Raw genomic sequence first — 20,648 nt, 5'->3', positions numbered from 1 at the left:
CCACTAAGGGGACGTGGTTGAATATGGGGCACCAGAGTTCATGTGAAAGTCAGTCCCCGCTCTTCACTCATCTGTGGAGAATGTCCTGTCCATTGGCTAGATCTGGGTAGGGGTTCGATGTTTACTGCACATATTGTCCTTGGTTGGTGCCATAGTTTAAGCAGAACCCCTGGGCCCAGATCTGCCCGTCATAATGTTCTTCTTGTAGGTTTCTAGGACCCTCTGGATCCTTCTATTTCCTGATTCTCCCATAGTTCTCTCACCTAGAGTTCCAATAGGATGTCCTCACATCTATTCTACTTTCCTGGTAAGTGAAAACTTTCGTGGGACATGCCCCTTGGGCTAATATGCAGATATAAGTGAGTATATACTATTTGAGTCTTTCTGATTCTGGGTTAACTCACTCATTATGATCCTTTCTAGTTCAATCCGTTTGTTCACAAATTTTGGGAATTCCTTGTTTTTAATAGCTGAGTAGTATTTCATAGTGTAAATGTGCCACAGTTTCTTTATCCATTCTTCTACTGAGGGACACTTAGGCTGTTTCCAAGTCCTGGCTATTATGAATAAGACCGCTAAGAACATGGTTGAGCATATGTCCTTGTATGCTGGAGCATCTTCTGGGTATATTCCAAGGAGTGGAATAGTTGGGTCTTGAGGAAGCCCTATTCCCAGTTTTCTGATATAGCGCCAGTTAGATTTCTAAAGTGGTTGTACAAGTTTGCATTCCCACCAGCAATGAAGGAGTGTTCCTCTTTCTCCACATCCTCACCAGCATGTGGAGTCACTTGAATTTCTGATCTTAGCCATTCTGATAGGTATAAGATGAAATCTCAGAGTCTTTTTGATTTGCATTTCTCTGATGACTAAAGATGTTGAGCATTTCTTTAAGTGTTTCTCAGCCATTTGATATTCCTCTATTGAGAATTCTCTGTTTAGTTCTGAGCCCCATTTCTCAGTTAGGTTATTTGGTTTGGTGGTGTTTAATTTCTTGAGTTCTTTATATATTTTGGATATTAGACCTTTGTCAGATGTAGGGTTGGTGAAGATCTTTTCCCAGTCTGTAGGCTGTTGCTTTGTTCTGTTGACAGTATCTCCTGCCTTACAAAAGCTTCTCAGCCTCATGAGGTCCTATTTATTAATTGTTGACCTTAAGGCCTGGGCTGTTGGTGTTCTGCTCAGGAAGTTGTCTCCTGTGCCAGTGTGTTCCAAGCTCTTCCCCACTTTTTCTTCTAACCGATTTAGTGTCTCTGATTTTATGTTGAGGTCTTTAACCCACTTGGACTTGAGTTTTGTGTATGGTGACAAATATGGGAGTAATTGCATTTTTCTACATGTAGACATCCAGTTAGACCAGCACTATTTGTTGAATAAGCTATCCTTTTTCCATTGACTAGATGTTGCTCTATTCTGTAATATTGCTTTAAAATTTATCTGTATTACCTGTAGGCCCGGCTGGCAATCACTTAAGACCCAGACACTTGTCATATTTTAAAATAGCTTTGGTTAACTTGAGGCAGGGCAGATATCAGTCCTCTAAACTCCTTTTCATAGTAGGGCCTCAAGCATGGGATCCCTGTCTCAATCCCATGCCAATCCCATCCCAAGTTCTAATAACTTCTATCAAGCTACCTCCCATCCATAATCCCATATACTTGCTCATGTTCTCCATCTGAGCTGGATTCTCTATCCATGTCACCAGCCATGTGCTTGTCCTCCAGCTATCCCATGGCGGCCTTCCTCTCTTCCCTTCAGGTCTCTTCCTTTCTCCTCGTGGCCATCCTTCTTCTTCCCAGAATTCCTTCCTCTCCTAGCTCCACCTATTTCCTGACCTGCCCAGGTGGGATGACTTTTTATTAAGCAAAAGGTCAGTCACAGAGACAGTAAGCAGTAATCAGCATCAAAATACATCAGACCATCCCCCCCAACACTGTAGGCTGTTGCTTTGTCTGAATAACCATGTCATTTGCTTTACAGAAGATTTTTAATTCCATGAGGTCCCATTAATTAATTGTTGTTCTTAATGCCTGGGCTATCAGTGCTCTGTTCACAAAGTCTTTTCTTGTGCCAATGAGTTCAAGACTATTCCCTGCTTTCTCTTCCATCAGATCCAGTGTGTACGGTCTTATATTGAGGTGTTTGATTGATTTGGAGTTGAGTTTTTTGTAGGGTTTTAAGTATGAATTTACTTGCATTCTTCTATGCATAGATATCCAGTTTGACCAGCATCATTTGTTGAAGATACTGGCTTTTTTCCAATGTGTATTTTTGGCTTCTTTATAAAAAAAATTAAGTGTCCATAGGTGTTTGGACTTATTTTTGGGTACTCAATTCTTTCCCACTGATCAAAGTGTCTTCTTTGTGCCAATAGGTGTACTGTTTATTACCATAGCTCTGTGGTATAATATGAGGCCAGGGATGGTGATACCTCCAGCAGTTCTACTCTTAGGTTATTTACGGTAGACTTGGCCTGGGGATTTGAATGTCTGAACTCTTTCATTTCTTTCACCACATTGTTTTAGAGGAAATCTGCAGGGATTGGAATCCGAGGTGTGGATTTTAACGACAGAACTCAAGATGTGAGGCAATCATGACGGGACTTGTCCACCAGGATACCAACCCTGGACTTTTAGTCTTGTAGAGGATGTTAGGGCTTGGACTTTTTCAGGACCCAAACAAGCAAGACTGTGACCTAAATAATTTTTTTCAGTGCTGGGGTTGAATGTAGGCGCTGTAGACACCAAGGAAATGTTCTGCTACTGAGCTCTAGGCCCAGCTCTAAGCTGTTAGCGTTGACTTCTAAAAAAGCTCCTCTGGATGATCTGCACTGTTCCTTCTTTCATATCCTCTCATATCTTATGACTCAAGGCTACACGTGATTAAAGTGGTAAGAGGAAAACCGGAAAAAGTATGTGAGCTGATGTTGACACATGCACAGTCCAGCTGCTGCTGGGAGATAGGCTAGCCGGGGGTGAGGATGCGTCATCCTCTGACATGGTCCTTACTCCTCTGTGGTCTTCTCATAGGTAAGTATACCTCTTCTTCTAGCTCCTAGGATCATCCACCTGCCGGGAATACAAGGTTATGCTAAGAATGGGGCATTTTCACTCCACTGTGCTGCCTTTATGGAGGTACCTGTGTGTGCCCACATGAATGAGTGTGTCTGTGCTGAAACACAGCCATATGGGCCCAGGCCTGGCCTTACTGCCAGCCTTCACCTTTCTTCTACTGATGACACAACAGGGAGCCTGGGCATTTCCCAAGGGGCTGAATGATGCTATAAGCTAAGGACAACCACAACCATCTTTAGGAAGCACCTTTTTTTTTTTCTCTCCCTGTCTTGCCATTTCTGCTTGCTTTCTGACACTTTTAGTTTTTAAAGGACTCATAAGTGGTTTTGTTTGGTCTCTGGTCCCCTCGTCTCTTTCTCATTTCTCCTTTTCCTTCCAGCCCCACCCCACCTCCCCAAAGAGTCACTCATTGTTAAGAGCCGAGACTTCCATGCCCCAAACATAACCTTAGTAGTGATCGTGCATCTGACATGCCCTTTGTCAGGTCCTGTCCCTTGGGATTCTTGCTGCTCCCTAAGAGATGGCTCATGCAGTGGAGGTCAGGGGGAGTTAGATGCAGATCAGAGCAAAGGTTAGGTTCTTGTTTTAGTCTTGGGAGCTTTAAGCTTTCACATCTATTCTCCTTCAGGAGAAGCCCAGATTATACTGGCGATGAGCAACCGGCCATCATGGTTAGCCTCACTACAGTGTTAGGTGCTTCTTAACATACTGATGGACTCCTCATGGCTTTGGTAGTTCATAACAATACCCACTAAGGTTTTAAAGAACTGAATCCCTACGACAGTTCTGTAGATGGATAAGACAGACAGCACTAGTCTAATTTTACACTGAGCGATTAGCTGACGTGTTCTAGCATATGGTTGGTCATTTATGAAACAAGGTCAGCCCAGCCTAGGAATGCAGAAGCAGCAAGTCTGAGAAAAACCACAGACACAGAATGGAAACTAAGAAGCTGGATTCCTGTAACAGGCCTCCTTGTCCTGCTTTTCTCCCCCCACCTGCACCCGCCCCCCTGACCCCTGCATGCCCTCCTGCAACCTCCTCCGCCCCACCCCCCCCACACCCAGGCACTTTCCCACTCCACAGTCACTAACCAGGCACCTGATGGTCACTGCCCACAGTAGCATCTCTGGGGCCTATGGAGAAAGAATAGTGAGACGAGCTTCATTTAAAATAACCACAGACCCCAAACGGTCACAGATTCTCAGTTCAAGCCTAGAAAAATATTTCCAGTCTTCCTGTGCGTCAAGCCCCACCATGTGGATGTGACTGGGGAAAGGGGCCCATGAGCGTGACCTGGGGAATGTTCTAGTTTGGTTTCTACGGCTGTGATGAACACCATGACCTAAAGCAACTCGAGGAAGAAAGGGCTTTACCCATTCTATCCGTTATAGTCCATTATATAGGGCAGGAGCTTGAAGAAGAAAGCATGAAGGATGGCTGCTTACTGACTTGGTCTCAGGCTCACAGTTAGCTACTTTTCACATACAGCCCAGACTCACCCACATAGGAATGGAACCACCCATAGTGGGCTGGACCCTCCTGCACAGACATGGCCCCAGGCTCTTTTGATGGAGGCAGTTCTTAAGTTGAGGGTCCCTTTTCCCAGTGTGTCAAGTAGGCAGCTGAGATCAGCCACTACTAAAAGAAAGTTTGTGTGGGGATTCCTGCTACGGAAATGGTGTAGGAAACAAGATAGCCTTGGGTCCAAAGTGCCTTCCTTTTTTATTTTGTTATTTTATTTTCATTTTTAAATTCTTCTACTTCCTCCCTGGGGGAATACAGGCAAGCTCTTAGGCTCACAGAGGAGGCTGGATCTGGTGTTGGCACTGTTGTCCTGTAGGTGAGTCCCATCAACCTGCCCCCTATGGAGCCAGAATAGTCCTGCAGAGGAGCCAACAGTGTGTGTCCAGAGGTTTCAGTGGTGAGCAAACCAGGATGCTGTGGTTTCCTGGCATGGTGTGTATGCAGCCACCAGCCTAACACCAGCCTGGTACTCCACAGCTACAGTAAACAGGCTCCTTAGTTCAGCTGTGTGTGTGTGTGTGTGTGTGTGTGTGTGTGTGTGTGTGTGTGTTTGCGCGCGCATGCGCATGTCTGCATGAACAGGTGTGCAGATACATGCGTACATCTTATGCAGGTGTGTATGGATGTGTGTACACATATGCAGAGGCCAGAGGTCTATGTAGACTGTTTTTCCTCAGCTGCTTTTCATTTTTGAAAAAAAATTATTATTATTTTTTTGAGACAAGGTCTCACAATCTAGCCTTAGATGGCCTGGAACTTGCTGTGTAGACCAATCTAGCCCCAATCCCCTAGAGATCTGCCTATCTCTGCCTCCTGAGTGCTGGGATTAAAGGTGTGAGCCACTACATCCGGTTCTGCTTTATTTTTAAAGACAGAATCTCTCAGGGAACCTTGAGCTCACAGATTTGGCTAGATTGGCTGGCCAACCAGTGCCAAGGGTTCCCCTCCCCTTCCTTCCTCCCTCCCTCCCCCACAGCATTGCAGTTACAGGCACAGCAGTGTGACAGGCTTCTTACACAGCTTGCTTGGCTTCATGCTTGCCTGGCTAAGGCTCTACTCAGTGAGCTGCCTCCCAAGGCCCTTGACTTGGTGTTTATCCAGTGCCTTCTCATTGCACTTAGGTACAATGATGTAGTTAGCATTTCTGGATCCTAATTTGAATCCGATCCAGACCCTTCCCAGTGCCACGGCTTTTTCTCTTTAAAGGACTGTGTGGCACGAGGTATTGAACCCATGGAACTCAATTATGATACAAAGTTTACTTCCAATACCTTGGCTTGAAAGTGCTGCTTAGGATAATGAATACAAACTGTTAGTTGATCAAATAATGGTCATGGCCATTACTAGTCTATTTTTAATCACAAGAATATATATATCCTAGGTTTGACAGATAGATATGATCCTATAGATAGATAAGGTCTTCAAAAACCTTAGAGACCTACAGAATATGGCATTTAAAGATGCTCTTAATATTTTAAAGATTCTTTGACAACAAGACAGGTTAACTCCTGGCAACACCCAGCCTACCTCAAGAAGATGATGAGCATCATAGAACCTCCTTATGGAGATGGCTTCAAATGTGGCAAACAAGCCACTGGGCAAAATGTCTTTGTTTTCTGCCACAGATAGAATTCTGCCTAAAAATGGACAAGCTTGGATGCAGGTAGAGTCGATGGACAAACTCTGCCACGACAGGGTAAACAAGTCCCCAATAGTTCCTGCCTCACCGATATGTCTATCAGATATATTGGACCAGAAGGATGAAGATGATGTTTCAATGTTATAGAGTTTTGGGTGACTTTTCAGGCAGCAAACTGTCTCTGTCACTTTTTCATTTTGGAAGCTGCTAATCTGCACTTCCTGTTTACTCAGGTAATTAATTTTATTCCTTCTCAAGTCTCTGATGGGGTTGAAGACCAGATAGTTTAGTCTTACAGTTAAGCTTAGTTGTTTAGGGGTTAAGATGTTTTGGGTTTTTATGTTTGTTTGTTTGTTTAGTTGGTTGGTTGGTTGCTTTTTGAGACAAGGTTTCTCCGTGTAACATCTCTGGCTGTCCTGGAACTGGTCTGTAGACCAGGCTGGCCTCGAACTCACAGAGATCCCCTTGCCTCTGCCTCCCAAGTGCTAGGATTAATGGCATGTGCCACCTTTGGGTTAAAATGTTTTTAAGTCTAGAGAGATGTTTTAAGTTGATAGAGATGAGATATGATAGATATTGATTTTCATTCAGAATTTTTGACTCACCAACATAGGAAAGATGTTTTTCTGCAAGGTTGCCAAATACAATTAGCCAAAACACTTTGAATGTAACATTTATATAATTCCTGATTGTTTCATGATTTTTCTTGCTGTATATAGTTTTTTATTTATGTGTAATAATATAAATGTATATGCCAAAAATAAAATAAAATACAATATGAAAAAAAGGGACTGTGTGGCAGATGTTGGCCAGTTTCAGACATTCTGCTTCTTGGGATTATGGATGAGACCTAACCTAGGGTCAAGTTTCCAGTAGCGTCTTCTAACAGAGATGGGTCATGCTACTGAGGGGCAGCTTTACAAATGTTTCTATACGTAAGTGTGATGGTGCAAGTCTTTGATCCCAACATTAGGAAGGCGCAGGCAGGTGGATCTTTATGAGTTCAAGGCCCACCTGTCTGCACAGTGAATTCCAGCTCAGATAGGATTATACAGTGAGATTTTTGTCAGGGGCGGGGGGACAACTCTCAACAACACAGACAGTACTGTACTTGCAGTAGTTGGGAGGCAGAGACAGAAGGATCACAAAGTCAAGGTCACCCTTAGCTATACGTTGACTCGGAGCCCTGTCTGCACTATATGAGACCCTGTCTCATTAACCAACAGAGAACATCTTTACAAGGACTTGGAACAATTTGGTGACGTGCTAACAAGATATGTCCACCAATAGAGTCCAAAGATATTAAGGATCTTTGAGAAGGGCCGAGAGATGGCTTAGTAAAGACACTTGCCACCAAGGCTGTCACCATGAGTTCAGCCCCCAGCGCCCCTATTATGGAGGGGAGAACCGAGATCTACAAGTTGGCTTCTGACCTCCACATGGCTGTGACATGAGCATGTACCTTTCCCCCCCAAAAAAAACCTAAGCATGATTAAAAAAATAAAATAAAAAGAAATTTGATGAATACGCATGCTGAATTCTACTGAATTACAGTAATTATAGTGAGTGCTGCTAAAGATAGTGAGCAATGTCTTACGGCCTGTTTGATTTAACTGGCACAAAATCCTAACTGTCACATCGTGTTTCACAGGCAAGAAAGTCGAGACTCAGAGAAGTGAAGTAACTTGACCTGAAATAACGGCTAGTAGCTGGTAAAAACAAGAGCTTGAGTTTGCCCATCTTCCTGGTGCCAGCACCCACCCTTTTCCCTCAGATGCACTTTGTGTTGCGATCTCAGCAAACTCCTCCGAGTCACTGAGCACCTTTAAACTGGCTTAACCAGCAGGGAGCTAAACTTGCTTCCGGGAGTCCTGGCTGGGCCTCTGAAGAGCTTTTTTTGGGGGGCTTGCAGCTCTGGGGAAGCATCAGGACAAGCTCCGCTGCTTCGAATACATTTTAGTTCATTCTTCAGCAGGAGTAGCTAGGTGGCAGCAGGGATCCCTAGGTATCTTGGAAGAACTGCATCCAGGTAGCTGTTTCTTTCTGTCTCTGTTGAAGAGTGCCCTCTGCTGGGAAGGATGGTAATTGCACCTTACTTTGGTTGAGTCACCATCCAGCGGTGTGGTACTGGGTAAACCACCTACATTCTTTGACTATTTCCTCACTTCATAAATGGGGTTAATAAGTCCATAGTTCTCTTTCAGACATGCTGAGGCCTTCTGCTTATTCAGGATTTCCTGCAACTTCCTTGTTCACAGCGCCAGGGGCGTCCAGAGAAGCCCCAGAATCCTTGGTGGTGACTGGGACCATCGGGAAGTCAGTCACTCTCCCCCTGCAGCTGCCTTCTGAACAGCAGGTGGACAGCATCTCCTGGACATCCCGTTCAGAGCCAAGGACGTTCGCCTCTATCACCGCGGTAGAAACTGGAGAGCTGGACACTTTTTACGAGGCAAAAACCCGATACTGGGGTCGCGTGAGTGTTGTGCGCCCTGACTTCTCTCTGCAGATTAGCAACCTGAGCCTAGAGGACGCTGGGCCTTACAGGGCCTACATCAACCTGAGGCACTCTCCTATCACCCACACCCGGAAGTACCACCTGCAAGTCTGGGGTGAGCGTCCTGGGGAAGGCAGGCGGGGGACTGTGGGTCTGTGGCTACTGCCACAGCCTTTAGTCACATTTACAATGCTCTTTCCAATAACAAGATTAACATAGGCTTACTGTAAAAGATTTATAAAAGAGAGTTGCTGAAAGACACAAAGGCCCAGAATCTTCTTCGGACCAACCTAAGCAGAGCTCCTATGTAGGCTGTGGACACGGAATGACTTCAGGGCCTGAGAACTGAGTTTTGCAAAAATTATGTCCCTAGGGTTCTGAGCGTCTTCACTGCTGAGATAGGAGCAATGCCTTTCTCTAAGCAGATGAGAGGACGGCCCTCTTCTTTCCCCCCAGAGAAAATGTAAAAACTTTTAGCAGGGGAATCACCAAGGAAACTGTAGTGAAGTACACCCATGGCCAGTAAGTAGACCGTGGACCACTTTGGGGTTTAATTAGTTTATGACTCATATAGAAAGGAAGGGCCACATCAAAGGTCCAGGGCCACATGGGGCTTGCCCTCTATACCAGCAAAGATGTTATTGGGATAAAAGGGCCCAAATGATGGTGATGAAATAGTGTAACGTGTGACAATGAGGACTCTGGTCCATACTGTAGCTGGGGTGAAGGGTGGGAGCTATGGGATGGGAGTGATGAGGGGTCATGGATGGGTTCTGTTCTATGGTCATCAGGAGCCCCAAACTAGGTGAACTATCTGGGACAGCAGCCAGGGCAGGGAGAGGCAAGAAAGAATGGCCTTCAGGCAGTGTCTCATTGGCTTCCCTGCCTGTCCTATCTTGTTCCGGGATTTGGCTCTGGCCATGACTCAGATTGGCTGTGGCTCCGTCTTTGCCTGAGGGTGATGGACAAGGTCCCAAGGGGGCCATGGCCAAGAGCTCTTCTGGAGTAGGTTGGATATAAAGTAATATAGAGTGGGAAGGCACACAGCCTTCCTATTTCCTTCGGACCGTGTGGCAGGAAATGCTCTTTAGCTGGAGGCAGCTAACTCCCTACCAGGTGCACATGAATGTGGAAAGCATTTTTGTTGTTGTTGTTGTTGTTGGGAAATTGGCCTAGGCTGTTTATGGTCTGATCCTTGCAGCACTGGGGATGAGGCGGCAGGTGCCTGGACAGGGTTGTGCTCACTGGCATGGGTTTGGAGCTGAAGAGGAATCTTCTTGCTGTGCTGATGGCTGTCCCAGCAGGTTGAGCTCAAGAATACCAATATTAGTAGCAAGAGAGAAAGCTCGCTGACCAGTCAGGCTACATCTTCCACACAGTCCCTCGCCCTGGGATGCCTTGCTTTTCTGGGTTGCTGACATGTCACCTCCACTAGTAGAGACACTGAGATGGGCTGTAGAAGTCAAAGGAGAAGTGTTTCCTGCAGAGCTTGTCTTATAGAAGACATTCTGGGAAGAAGCAGCCGAGAGTCTCCTGGCAGTAGACCTCTAGCCAGAGGACACTTTGGGCACAACTGACCAGCTGCTCCTGGGGCTACCAGTGACTAAGCTGCAGGGCTAGACAGCGGAGCAGCCTTCTGGAGGTTCCGAATTTGTCTAGCCTAGTTGGCTCACCTTTGTTGGTAGCTGCTCTTACTGCCTCCTAAAATGTTCCTGGTTCTAATAAGTAGTGAGAAACTGGAAGAGGAGAGTAGGGTTCATGAGCCTGGGGATTGGGGGGGGGGGGAAGAAGAGAGGACAAAGGACTGCGAGAAACCTAAATTGCATAGGCAAGTTTTCTAGAAACCGTTGCCTCCTGCTGGGAAAAAGGCACAATTACAACACAGTTCCATGCTTCTATCATAGATTCTGGGGTAAGGGTTAGGAACCCAGGAATAGGATTCGAGTCTGGGACTCATCATTGAAATAGGTGAGACTCCGGGCAAGCTATCCAAGCCTTCCGAGCCTGGGAAATGGGATAGGTGTGACACTTGCCTTGCTTACGTCATGGAAAGCAACTGAGATACTAAGTGACATGATCTTGCAATGGTCAAAGGTCTAGAAAAGATGTGGGCAGATCCTGTCTCTGTTGTTCCTTATGTGCGCTCAGGGTGATGCAGGTTTGGGTGACAATTCCATGTGTCATCTTTCCTGTGAAGTAGAGGCCCAGAGACTTTTCCTAGCCCCACCCCCCCAGGCTATCCCCTTTTGCACACAAAGTTGTCCCAGGCCCATGTGACCCCCCGAACTCCAGGCTTAGTGATAACAGATACTGCATTGTCATTCTCAGGTATGTGGCTTCTGGGCCCTTTGGCTAAGATCAAATACAGTGTCTGAGCTGTGTGACAGAAAGCAGAGGAGGCACTGTGACCTACAGCTGGACACTCTGTCCTGAGAACCAGTCATGAAGAAGGCCTCCTGGGCAGGGAGGGAGCTTTCTGGTCAGATCCCCTAGCTTGTGGGAGCACAGGGTGGCCTTTCACTTAGCCGGAGTGCGTGTCCCTTCCAGCGGGGAAAGGAAGCCTCGGACTTGTAAAAGGCCAGGTGACCGACCAATCGCCCTTGGTTAAAATAAAGACAGTCAAGAGTCGAAGAGCTAGAATTTAATTCAATAAGCTTAATGATAAAAGAAAGACAAAGACAGGGAGCTACGGAGGGAGAAACAGAGTGAGTGCCTCCTCTCCCCCCACACCCCCAGACTTCTGGATTTTTTAACCATGGGGTATGTGAATTGCAGAAGCCACACCCAGGACACTTCCTGGGGCTTGTTTCCGGGCAGCTTTGATATGTTTTTCTTCAAAGAGCCAGTTTTTAACACCTTTTGGCTTAGCATCTGTGTGGTTTGCTTTGGAAGTGTCCCTGCAAGGAACTAGCCTTTTAATGCATTTTGGGGTCTGGTGGGCTGTAGCCAGCAGGGTGTACACTCACCTATTTCTCAGAACACAAAGCTTACCAGAAGGGAGCATCTCCTCCACCTCCAGACAAAGGCTGACATACACTGTCCCACAGAGGGTCTGCTCCCTGTGTTTCCTTGAGTCCCGAGGAGTGCTCTGACCTTTGACTGCAGTGGCAAGAACCAAGTCAGTAACTGCAGCTCCCACTCTGTCACTATGCCAAACTCCTCCACAGGTGCCAGGCTGCCCAGAAATCCATGCATGCTCCTTTCACAGCAGCTTTGGAGTAGACAGAGAAGTTGGAGAAGGAATTCTGGTCCCCTGAGAAAGAGGGATAACATCCTTGCAAGACTAAGGTGGTCCCAGGATGGATGGTCATGGGCCTCTGTGGTCCCAGGAAGGCAGGAGTGGCAGGACCTGTGGCTGTCCCACATGAGTAGGAGACACTGATACAAATACCTCTTTCTCTGCTTTCCTTTCTCTGCCTTCAGGGTCAAGAACCCTAGTGTAAGCCACAATGGGCAAGAGAGTGGTTGGTACCCTAGGGGAATTGGCCCTTCTACTCCTAAAGCTCCCAGCAGATCCTGGCTTCTGATACACCCAAGCTACAGGGGCCCAGTAAGCATTCCCCACCAAGGCTATTCTCTTCAGATCAACCCTTTAGGGATGTAGGATGCTAGGCTCTACAGAGCCTGGATAAACCCTTTGTAGTCCTCTGATGAACATCACTAGACTTCATCCTCCAAGTCTCTGGTGAAGAGAGTGGAGAGACCCGCGTTTGGTCCTTTGCTTTTCTATGGTCCGCTTGGCCAATCCCGAGCTTCCTTACAGCTTACAACTTCTCTTCTTGCTACAGAGAGACTGAAGAAGCTCAGTATCACTGCCAGTTCCCAGATCACGAGGGACGGGACCTGCATGCTTACCCTGGTGTGCTCCCTGGAGCAGGCTGGAGCAGACGTTCAGTACCACTGGGAACCCCGTGGCCAGGGGGCAATTGTGTCCCCTGGGGGAAGCACTCTCAATGTCTCATGGACATCTGGCGATAGTGACAGCTACCGCTGCACTGCCAAGAATCCTGTCAGCCAGAGCACCAGCTCTGTTCCCGCCAGCATCTTCTGCTCAGGTAATGCCTTCGTTCTGTGTTTCTGTTATTTCTGGGCATCTCTGGTCCCTCTATCCTTGGCCTTCTTGTTGGGTCTAGAAGAAGCTGAAGTGAAGTGAGGACATGGGTTTGCCCCAGAGTGCAACCTCTGGAGCGACATCCCAGGGCCCAGCTCTGTCCTTCTCTGTCAGCTTCAGATCTGTCGTGTCTCCACTTGCCCGACTCAGCTGGGCTCCTGCTGGCTCTTGGGACCTGGTGAGAGAGGGCCCCTCTCCCTCCTCACTCTGTCTGGAAGAACGCCTCCTATCCTAAGATCAGGAACCCAGATTATGCTAGTTTCATGCCTAAAACCCTGTGTCACTGCAGGAGGTGGGAGGCTGTGCAGATCAAATGCTGCAAAACTTCAGTTAGAAGGGAGCATGGGTTTTGAGACCTATTAGACAGCAGTGTGACTGTTATATATAAAATTTAAGGCAGATGATAGATAGAAGGTGATTAGATATAAGAAGGTACCAGGCAGCAGATATTATGTTATATGGAGTTTATTAAATGAGCATGGGTGGGGGAGGGGGAGAAGAAAGAGGGGAAGGATACCCCAGAGAGACAGAGAAAGAGAGAAGGGGGCAGAGAGTGAGAGAAAGAGTGGAGAGAGAGAGAGAGAGAGAGAGAGAGAGAGAGAGAGAGAGAGAGAGAAAGAGAGAGAGAGAAAGTTAAGAGGGTAGAGCAGGTAGAGGGAGGAGAGGCAAGAGTGAGAGCCGGTAGAAAGACTGAGCCACAAGGAAGTTTGTCCTTTTATATAGCCCTGGGCAGGGCCACACCCCTGTGGCAGGTAAGCAATGACATCACAGGTAGGCAGACTGAAGCAGAATCCTAACATTCCTACCTTTTCCTATAATTAAAAAATGAGGAATGTTGGATTGTTTTTATATAAATCAAGTTAAAGTATATAAATGTAGATTCATTGGAAGCAGCTTTTCACTGCCATGTAAAGGGAGAAAAGAGATAGAAAAAGCAATAGCAACAAAATGTCCGAATTATTTGGTGAAGAGGAAGGAAAAGCTCTGCCCTGAAAGTTCAAGGTAGAGGCAGGCTATGTCAGCCATGTCCTGCAGCAGACGGGCACCGAGGAGTGCTGGAGAACCTGGAGCTGTTTGTCTGAGGCCTGGAGCACAACATTTCAGCCTTTTGCAAATGGATAAGGGCAAAGTGTTGTCTTAACTACTTCCTGCTGACAGTCGGTCAGCGATAGGGGATTAAAAGGCTGAAATATTGGCCAGGTTCTGGAAGAACAGACTGTTGATTTGCCGTCCAGGGTCTGAGAACATCTGCCGTTGGGGGATGGTCTGATGTATTTTGATGCTAATTACTGCTTGCTGTCTGTGACCCACCTTTTGCTTAATAAAAAGCCATCCCACCTGGGCAGGGCAAAGGAGATAGGTGGGACTTAGAGAGAGAGGAATCCTTGGAAGAAGAGAGACCCGAAGGGAAGAGAGGAAGGCTGCCATGGGTTAGATGGAGGAGACACACATGACTGGCATGGATGGAGAATCCAACCCAGATAAAAAACATGAACAGGTATTTAGGATTATGGATGGGAGATAACTTGATAGAAGTTATCTGAAACAGATGGCATGGGATTGAGACAGGGATCCCATGCCTGCCCCACTATGGGAGATAGTTTAGAGGATTGATATCTGCCCTGCCCCAGGTTAACTAAGGCTATCTTAAAATATAACAAATGTCAGTGTCTTAATTGATCACTACCCAGGCCTATAGATAATACAGATAATTTTAAGAACAATAGTCTGCAGCTGGGAAGGGCAATGCAGTCAAGCTAGGAGGAACAATGCTGGTCCAGCTGGCACTTGTGGGTAGCTGCTTTGACAATGTCCCAGATGTAGGCAGTCTGGCAGGACACTGGAATATATATGTGGGCAGAAGACAAAGTAATAGGTTAGGGGGACATTTTCCCTTTAGGTATACATTTGAAACTCTTGGGAGAGCAAAGAGAAAAGGCTTAAGACAATGCTGACAATTTGTGAAAAATTTGATACAGCAAAGAAAAGGTCTGGATATAGGGAATTTCCTTTCATTTTACCCAATTGCTGGCAATAATCAAAACAGTTTAGTTTTGTATTTGTCCAAGTTTGGTTATAGAGGCATGTAAGCTTAGAAACCCTTAATATGGGCGTAGGGATCCCAAAGGTATGTTAGAAGGAACGGATGACTGGACATTTCCCATGGGGAGGTGAGGTCATTAAGCCATTAGGGCACCCGCAAAAACAGATAGTGACCCAAAGAACAGGTGCACAGAATGTTCCAGTGACTTGTCAGTACTGGACAGCGACCAAAGAGCGGCTGAGCTGGCCCCGGGGACACAGTCATCTACCTAGTATGCTAGAAAATTTTCAGAGGCCAAGCAGCGGCGGGGGAAACTGTGTCAGTTCTCACCCAGTGGGGACTGTCCTAGTTGTGGGTCACTGAAGAGGATGGGTGCGTCCGCTCCGAGTGAATTAGAGAGGTGTCTGCGACTAGGGAGGGGGAATTTAGCTGGTGTTGGGTGCAGAAAGGTGGCAATCAGGTAGTTAGGGAAAGGGGAAGTCCCAAAACGAGTGAAAAAGGAGTGGAATCCCACCCTTACAGATAGGAGATAGGTGAGAAAAATAGGCTGTGGATTTCAGTACTTATCTGGACTCCATTTGACCTGAGAGATGGATTTTTTTTGGTAACTTACAAGAATCCTTCTGAGTTCATAGAGGGAGATAAATTTAGCCTCATCACTGTTTGTAATCTGTAGTGAAACATACATTGCTAGACAAATACACATTGCAGGAAAAGGGCAGTAGACATATAGCATAGTACAGGCTTGGGGAAAGAACTTTGTGTTAAGAGCACAAACACTCTGAGATGAGCTTGGAGAGGCAGAAGCCCTTTTGGCTTCTGTGGAACAGTAATAAAAGGAAATTTAAAATCTTGGAACTATGGTAGGATCATATTGTGCAATGTTTTTACCATAATTAGATTAATAAATCAGAGCTCCATTGATCAGTCTCAATACTTTGAACAGTTAATACACTAGCATAGCAACAGGGAGAAATGAAGCATTCTTTTAGACATGCTGACCTTCGTAACTCACATTTACCAACTCAATGTTCTTAAACCACCTTCTTGGAAGCTTTAAGCAATAGGTGAAATAGTTAAAATTTGGTCTCCTGCATAGGAAGAGGGCTGGGAAGGTACCTGAAGTCTCCTATGAGAGAAGCTGGCCATGTGACTATGTAACCCAAGTATGAGTTTAACACAGACCTGTAGCATTACCCTGTTTGGTGAGACTGCTGAATTTAAGAGCCATCTGTTCTCTACCAGGCCAAGGAGCTTGAAGGGGGGGAAATGTGCACCGCTCTTGTGCTGGTTGGACCTCCAGGGACTAGGCACAGAGAAGAAGCCTGCATGTGAGCAGGGACATCCATAGGCCAAATTTGCCAACAAGCTAGGCTGTGGGACCAGTGTCCTGTTCTGGTTGCAGCAGCTGTGAGACCGGGGTCTTGTCTTGGCTGCATCTGAAACAGGCCCCTGGCAGAGCTGGCTCAGGCTGGACCCCCGACGGGAAGGGACATGCAGACCTCTATTTTTCCTTGGGTAGTGGTTAAGGCCTGGAGCAGTTTGAGCCTGTCGGGAAGGCCTCTCGGGTTTTAAAGATTTACCAGTTCTCGTATGAGGATCAGGACACATAATTAAAATGGCAACGAGACCAGTCTTTTCTATCTTAAGAATATTTAAATAGACAACTTTGTTCATAGTTTATCTTAATACTTAAAGACTAAGACTTTAGGTTTTATCTCTGTTAAGTTGGAACGTTAAAGACACAAGTATAGTCCAAAAAGAGCAGAACAGTTTGTATGACCAATATTGTCACATTTATAATTTTAGGCTAAACATCATTTAAAACAATGATTTTAAAATTTAATTTTATTATTGTGAACAAGTGAATGTGAATGTGAGTGCAGTAGAACATTACAGAATAACTTTAAAAACCGTATCAAACCCATTAGCCAGGAAGCATGTAATTGAATCTAGGTTAGCTGATGACAGGAAAAACATCGTGTATTTACTTGTCTAGGAATTAGGAAAAGCATAGATTAGGATCAAACATTTGGATCAGGATAAAAAAGATAGCCAATAAACAATTGTATACCCAATAAACAATCACACAATTTTTTTTTGAGAATAGAAAATAAATTAGAGACATTTTTATTTTTAAGAGTTGGAAAGTATAGTTTTAGAGAAAGCAAAGCTGCATCTGAGGTTCAGAGGCCTGGAACCAGTCACTGCGTGCAGTTGACTGACTCCACCGCTACCCTATCTGGCAGGCCTTGGCCAGGCTGAGCTCAGGGATCAGGGATCAGGCAGGCAAGCACATCTTTAGTGAGAAGGGGGAGTGGTAAGGGCAGGAAGATAGCCAGACCCTGTGTAAGAACTTTTTTAAGTGGAAAAGAACAGGCAGTCCTCAAGCACCCCAGAAATGGTCTGGGGTCGGTTTAGAACAGCATGCATGGACGAGCTGATCATGAAGCAGGGAGTGGCGGTAGCAGGCACATTTGGCTGCACCCCATGCAGTGCAATCTCTTTTCCCACCTGCCTCTAATGAACCATGCAGTGTAGCAATGTAGCAGAGCAGCAGTGTCTTTTTTTACCTGAGTAGGCTTAGATCCTAGACCATTCTTACGTACAGGCAGTAGGGACAGGAAGCCAAGTGCCTAAGCGCTCTAGGGGCCAAAGTGGGGGCTAGGGGCTGGGGAAGTGAGACAAAGAGAGCATCTGTTTACCTCAGCAGCAGTCTTGAGAGTTGGCCAGGAAGGCATCTCCACAGGTAGCCTGGGGCGAGCCCCTAGGTTAGGCCCCGGCAGCTGGAGATAGAGTGCTTAGAGAAATCTGTTAGGGACAGTAAAGGGAGATGGGATTTCACTGTGAAGACGACAGAATAGACCTCTAGGTTTGGTGTCCGAGTCACGTGCACCAATGTTATGATTAATAAAAAGAAAATAAGATGCTAAGATAATAAGATGCTAGGCATCAGCTATTATATGATATGAGGTTTATTAAGTGAGCATGAGGGGAGAAGGAAAGAGGGGAGGGGTACCCCAGAGAGAGAGAAAAGAAGAGAAAGTGAAGAGGGGGTAGAGTGGGCGGGGTGGGGACAGAGAGAGAGAGAGAGAGAGAGAGAGAGAGAGAGAGAGAGAGAGAGAGAGAGGCATAATGCTAACAATGACTAGAGTCAATAATAATGTGGTATAGAGAGACGGCTCTGTTGGCTAGCATGTGTGAGGCCACAGAGAAAATATATCTCAGAACAATTAAGAGTAAACTGCAAATGACTCACTATGCAAATTATAATAAACAGGGTAAGGATATATTAATGTGATGTAATCATGTGCTATTGATTGCATATACATAACAAAACATTACATGGCCCCTTTAACTGTATATGGTTATGTGTCAATCAAGATAAGGTTAAAAATAAAAAGGAAGCAGAAAATAAAAGAGACTGAAAAATAACATCAAGACTGGGATGTAGCTCAACTAGAAAGCCTTTATGGCATCTGTCTCACTATCTGAGATACAAATATTTTAGCATCTTTTATCCATTTTAGCAAAGGTATACACTAGATGTCTTTCAGTATCCTGTAAGTTTTAGTGAAGATCCAGTGCAGAAGAGGCGGAGATGAATTGCCGTGCCTCCAGGAACTCAGTTACAACCATCACAACCTGCACCTGACAAGCTTAGTGGTCATTTTGTCTTCTACTTTGGGGTAGTGAATGGCCTTAGTGGGACGCTGTGTTGTCCATGTACAGCAGCCGCTATGCCGCATTGTGGGCTCACGTGTTAGGCTTTCTTGTGAGCAAAGCCTGTCTCTCTTTCTCTGCAGCGCCAATACACAGTATGTAATACCCATGCCAACAAATGTTAGCCTGACCAGGATGTGTTGATGGAGCATCTGTGCTGGGTATTATGGGATGTGAGGAGACATGGCAACTTTAGACATTCATATTCTCTTTTTTTCTTTATGGAGTCTGCGTGTTCCAGTTTTTTCTTCACATTCATAGATTTCTCTTTCTGTGGAGGCCTGCCACTCCCTCATACCTCTGGCTTTTCTGACTTCATTATCTTCCCCTCTCTCTCCATCTTCTCATTTTCTCTCTTCCTTCTAGCCTAGTTCCTAATCTATGGCATTTTTTCATCCAGCCTCCTTTCTACTCTGCCCTCTGAGGAAAGAATTTCTTTGCCTACTCATCCTGGGAGCTTTGAAGACTGAACTGATCTGAGCTTGACCTTGGAGAAGACCATAAGAAGAACACAAGTTGGCAGTCACCCTGGAAACTCAGAAATGAAGGAGTCTGCAAGAGGAGCCCTGTGGATGCCAGCCTCTCCCAGTGTGAGCGACAGAGGGACATTGACTCTGACTGGGGCATAAAACCCATTTCATTTGCAAGCTGACTTCAACATTCCCAAGAAACAGACACAGCTCCCATGTCTAAAAACAGTGTGATTATTTTTTAAGTGCTCAGAAAAGAAATCTTATTCATTTAAGGAAAATTGAACAGTTTGAAACATATAAAGATTAATAATTCATTAAGTATTCTACTTCTACACCATTAACTTTTCTTACTGTTTAAATGCATGAGATGGCTAGATTCACTTTAAATTCCATTTCTATGGAGCAGCTTTCAAGATCCCATCTGAATAGACTTGTTCTCTTATTCATAATAACTGTGCTATCTAAAACGTTAGTTAGAGACTGCTTAAGCTGAAATGGCTCCAGTGTTCTGGGTGTCTATATAAGGAAACTGAGTCTAACTCAGAAGACCTTAACTAGTGAGAAACCATCAAATAAGCTCTAACTAGGGACGTGCCACCTTAAGCAATCAGCTGTTTTCTTTGTCTTGCTTGTATGAGCATCGAATAAATATTTTCTCCCTTTATCTTCTGGGATGCCTGGGACCACTGTAGACTGGTGTTGCCCAATGTATAAGTCACTACTGACACAAACAAATGATTTAAAAGGGCAGGAAGTCAAAGTTTATCTTTTCACAGTTGCAAGCTTATGTCTGTTAAAGCCCTAATCACAATTTGGGATTAAACGCTTAGTTGTTGTGATCCTGTCCCCTCTACTAGGGCCAAGGAGATAAGACTGCTTTCACTTTGTTCACTTTACACAAATGTAAAGCTCTGGAAGAGGTCAGATGTCTGGCTGTGGTTGCAGTGTCAATAGTGCAAGAATGAATGGCCACGTGGATGACAGCTGTTATTTGGTTTTCCTAATGTTTGAAGACTGTCTGGAGTTTTATAAAGATCTAAGACCTATTATCCATATGTCTTCTTCTGCTTTTGAGAGGAAATGGAATCTTTATCCCAAAGTTTCCTTGGATACTTGAGTAACTGGCAAACGAAAAGTGGTCATCTGTGCTTTGTTCTGATGGCCCATTGCTCAGGGGAAGGCTGTTCTAGAACTGGAGCCACATACCAAACAACTGAACCCAAAGCAAATTCAGCCTGGGAGGAACTTCTTTCTCTCTCTCAGGGGATTGCTTCTGTCCTACTTCACTTGAATAAAGACCGACTACAGAATTAGGGGGCTTTACAGCGTGTCCAGGTAACAAAATATACAAAGTTTGATAAATGAAACCATGGAGAACATACTCATCAGAAGGCAGAGCCTGAAAACGTAAACTTAATTTTACCTTATAATCAAAATGGTGGCCTACAGGCAAAATGGCTTCTGATATGCTAAGAGTAATAGCTAGTATTAGCAGAGGGACCACAGTTATGCTAGGAATTAAAGTAGATCTCAATGGAGGGACTATAGAGTTTAAGCAGGTTAAAA

General features: G+C 45.4%; 1 protein-coding gene across 1 annotated transcript; it reads left to right on the top strand.

Annotated features, from left to right (window-relative positions):
• Nucleotides 1-2,922: 2,922 nt before the first annotated feature.
• LOC311597970 (SLAM family member 9-like) lies at nt 2,923-19,414 on the top strand. Its single transcript, XM_084782667.1, has 4 exons — nt 2,923-3,026; nt 8,496-8,846; nt 12,520-12,786; nt 19,010-19,414. Exons 1-4 carry the CDS (start codon nt 2,978-2,980, stop codon nt 19,087-19,089), a joined length of 747 nt encoding a protein of 248 aa, XP_084638793.1. The 5' UTR covers nt 2,923-2,977; the 3' UTR covers nt 19,090-19,414.
• The last annotated feature ends 1,234 nt before the right edge of the window (nt 19,415-20,648 follow it).

The sequence above is a fragment of the Acomys minous genome (genome assembly GCF_964271855.1).
Source record: "Acomys minous genome assembly, chromosome: 1".
NCBI classification, from domain to species: Eukaryota; Metazoa; Chordata; class Mammalia; order Rodentia; family Muridae; genus Acomys; species Acomys minous.
This window is presented reverse-complemented; position numbering and strand designations above follow the sequence as displayed.

Bases quoted from the DNA above. Each gene is read 5' to 3' on its own strand.
- LOC311597970 (XM_084782667.1), top strand. From the start codon at position 2,978: ATGCGTCATCCTCTGACATGGTCCTTACTCCTCTGTGGTCTTCTCATA. The intron at 3,027-8,495 runs GTAAGTATACCT...CCTTGTTCACAG, and splicing joins CCTCTGTGGTCTTCTCATAG to CGCCAGGGGCGTCCAGAGAA. The intron at 12,787-19,009 runs GTAATGCCTTCG...TTTTTCATCCAG, and splicing joins CGCCAGCATCTTCTGCTCAG to CCTCCTTTCTACTCTGCCCT.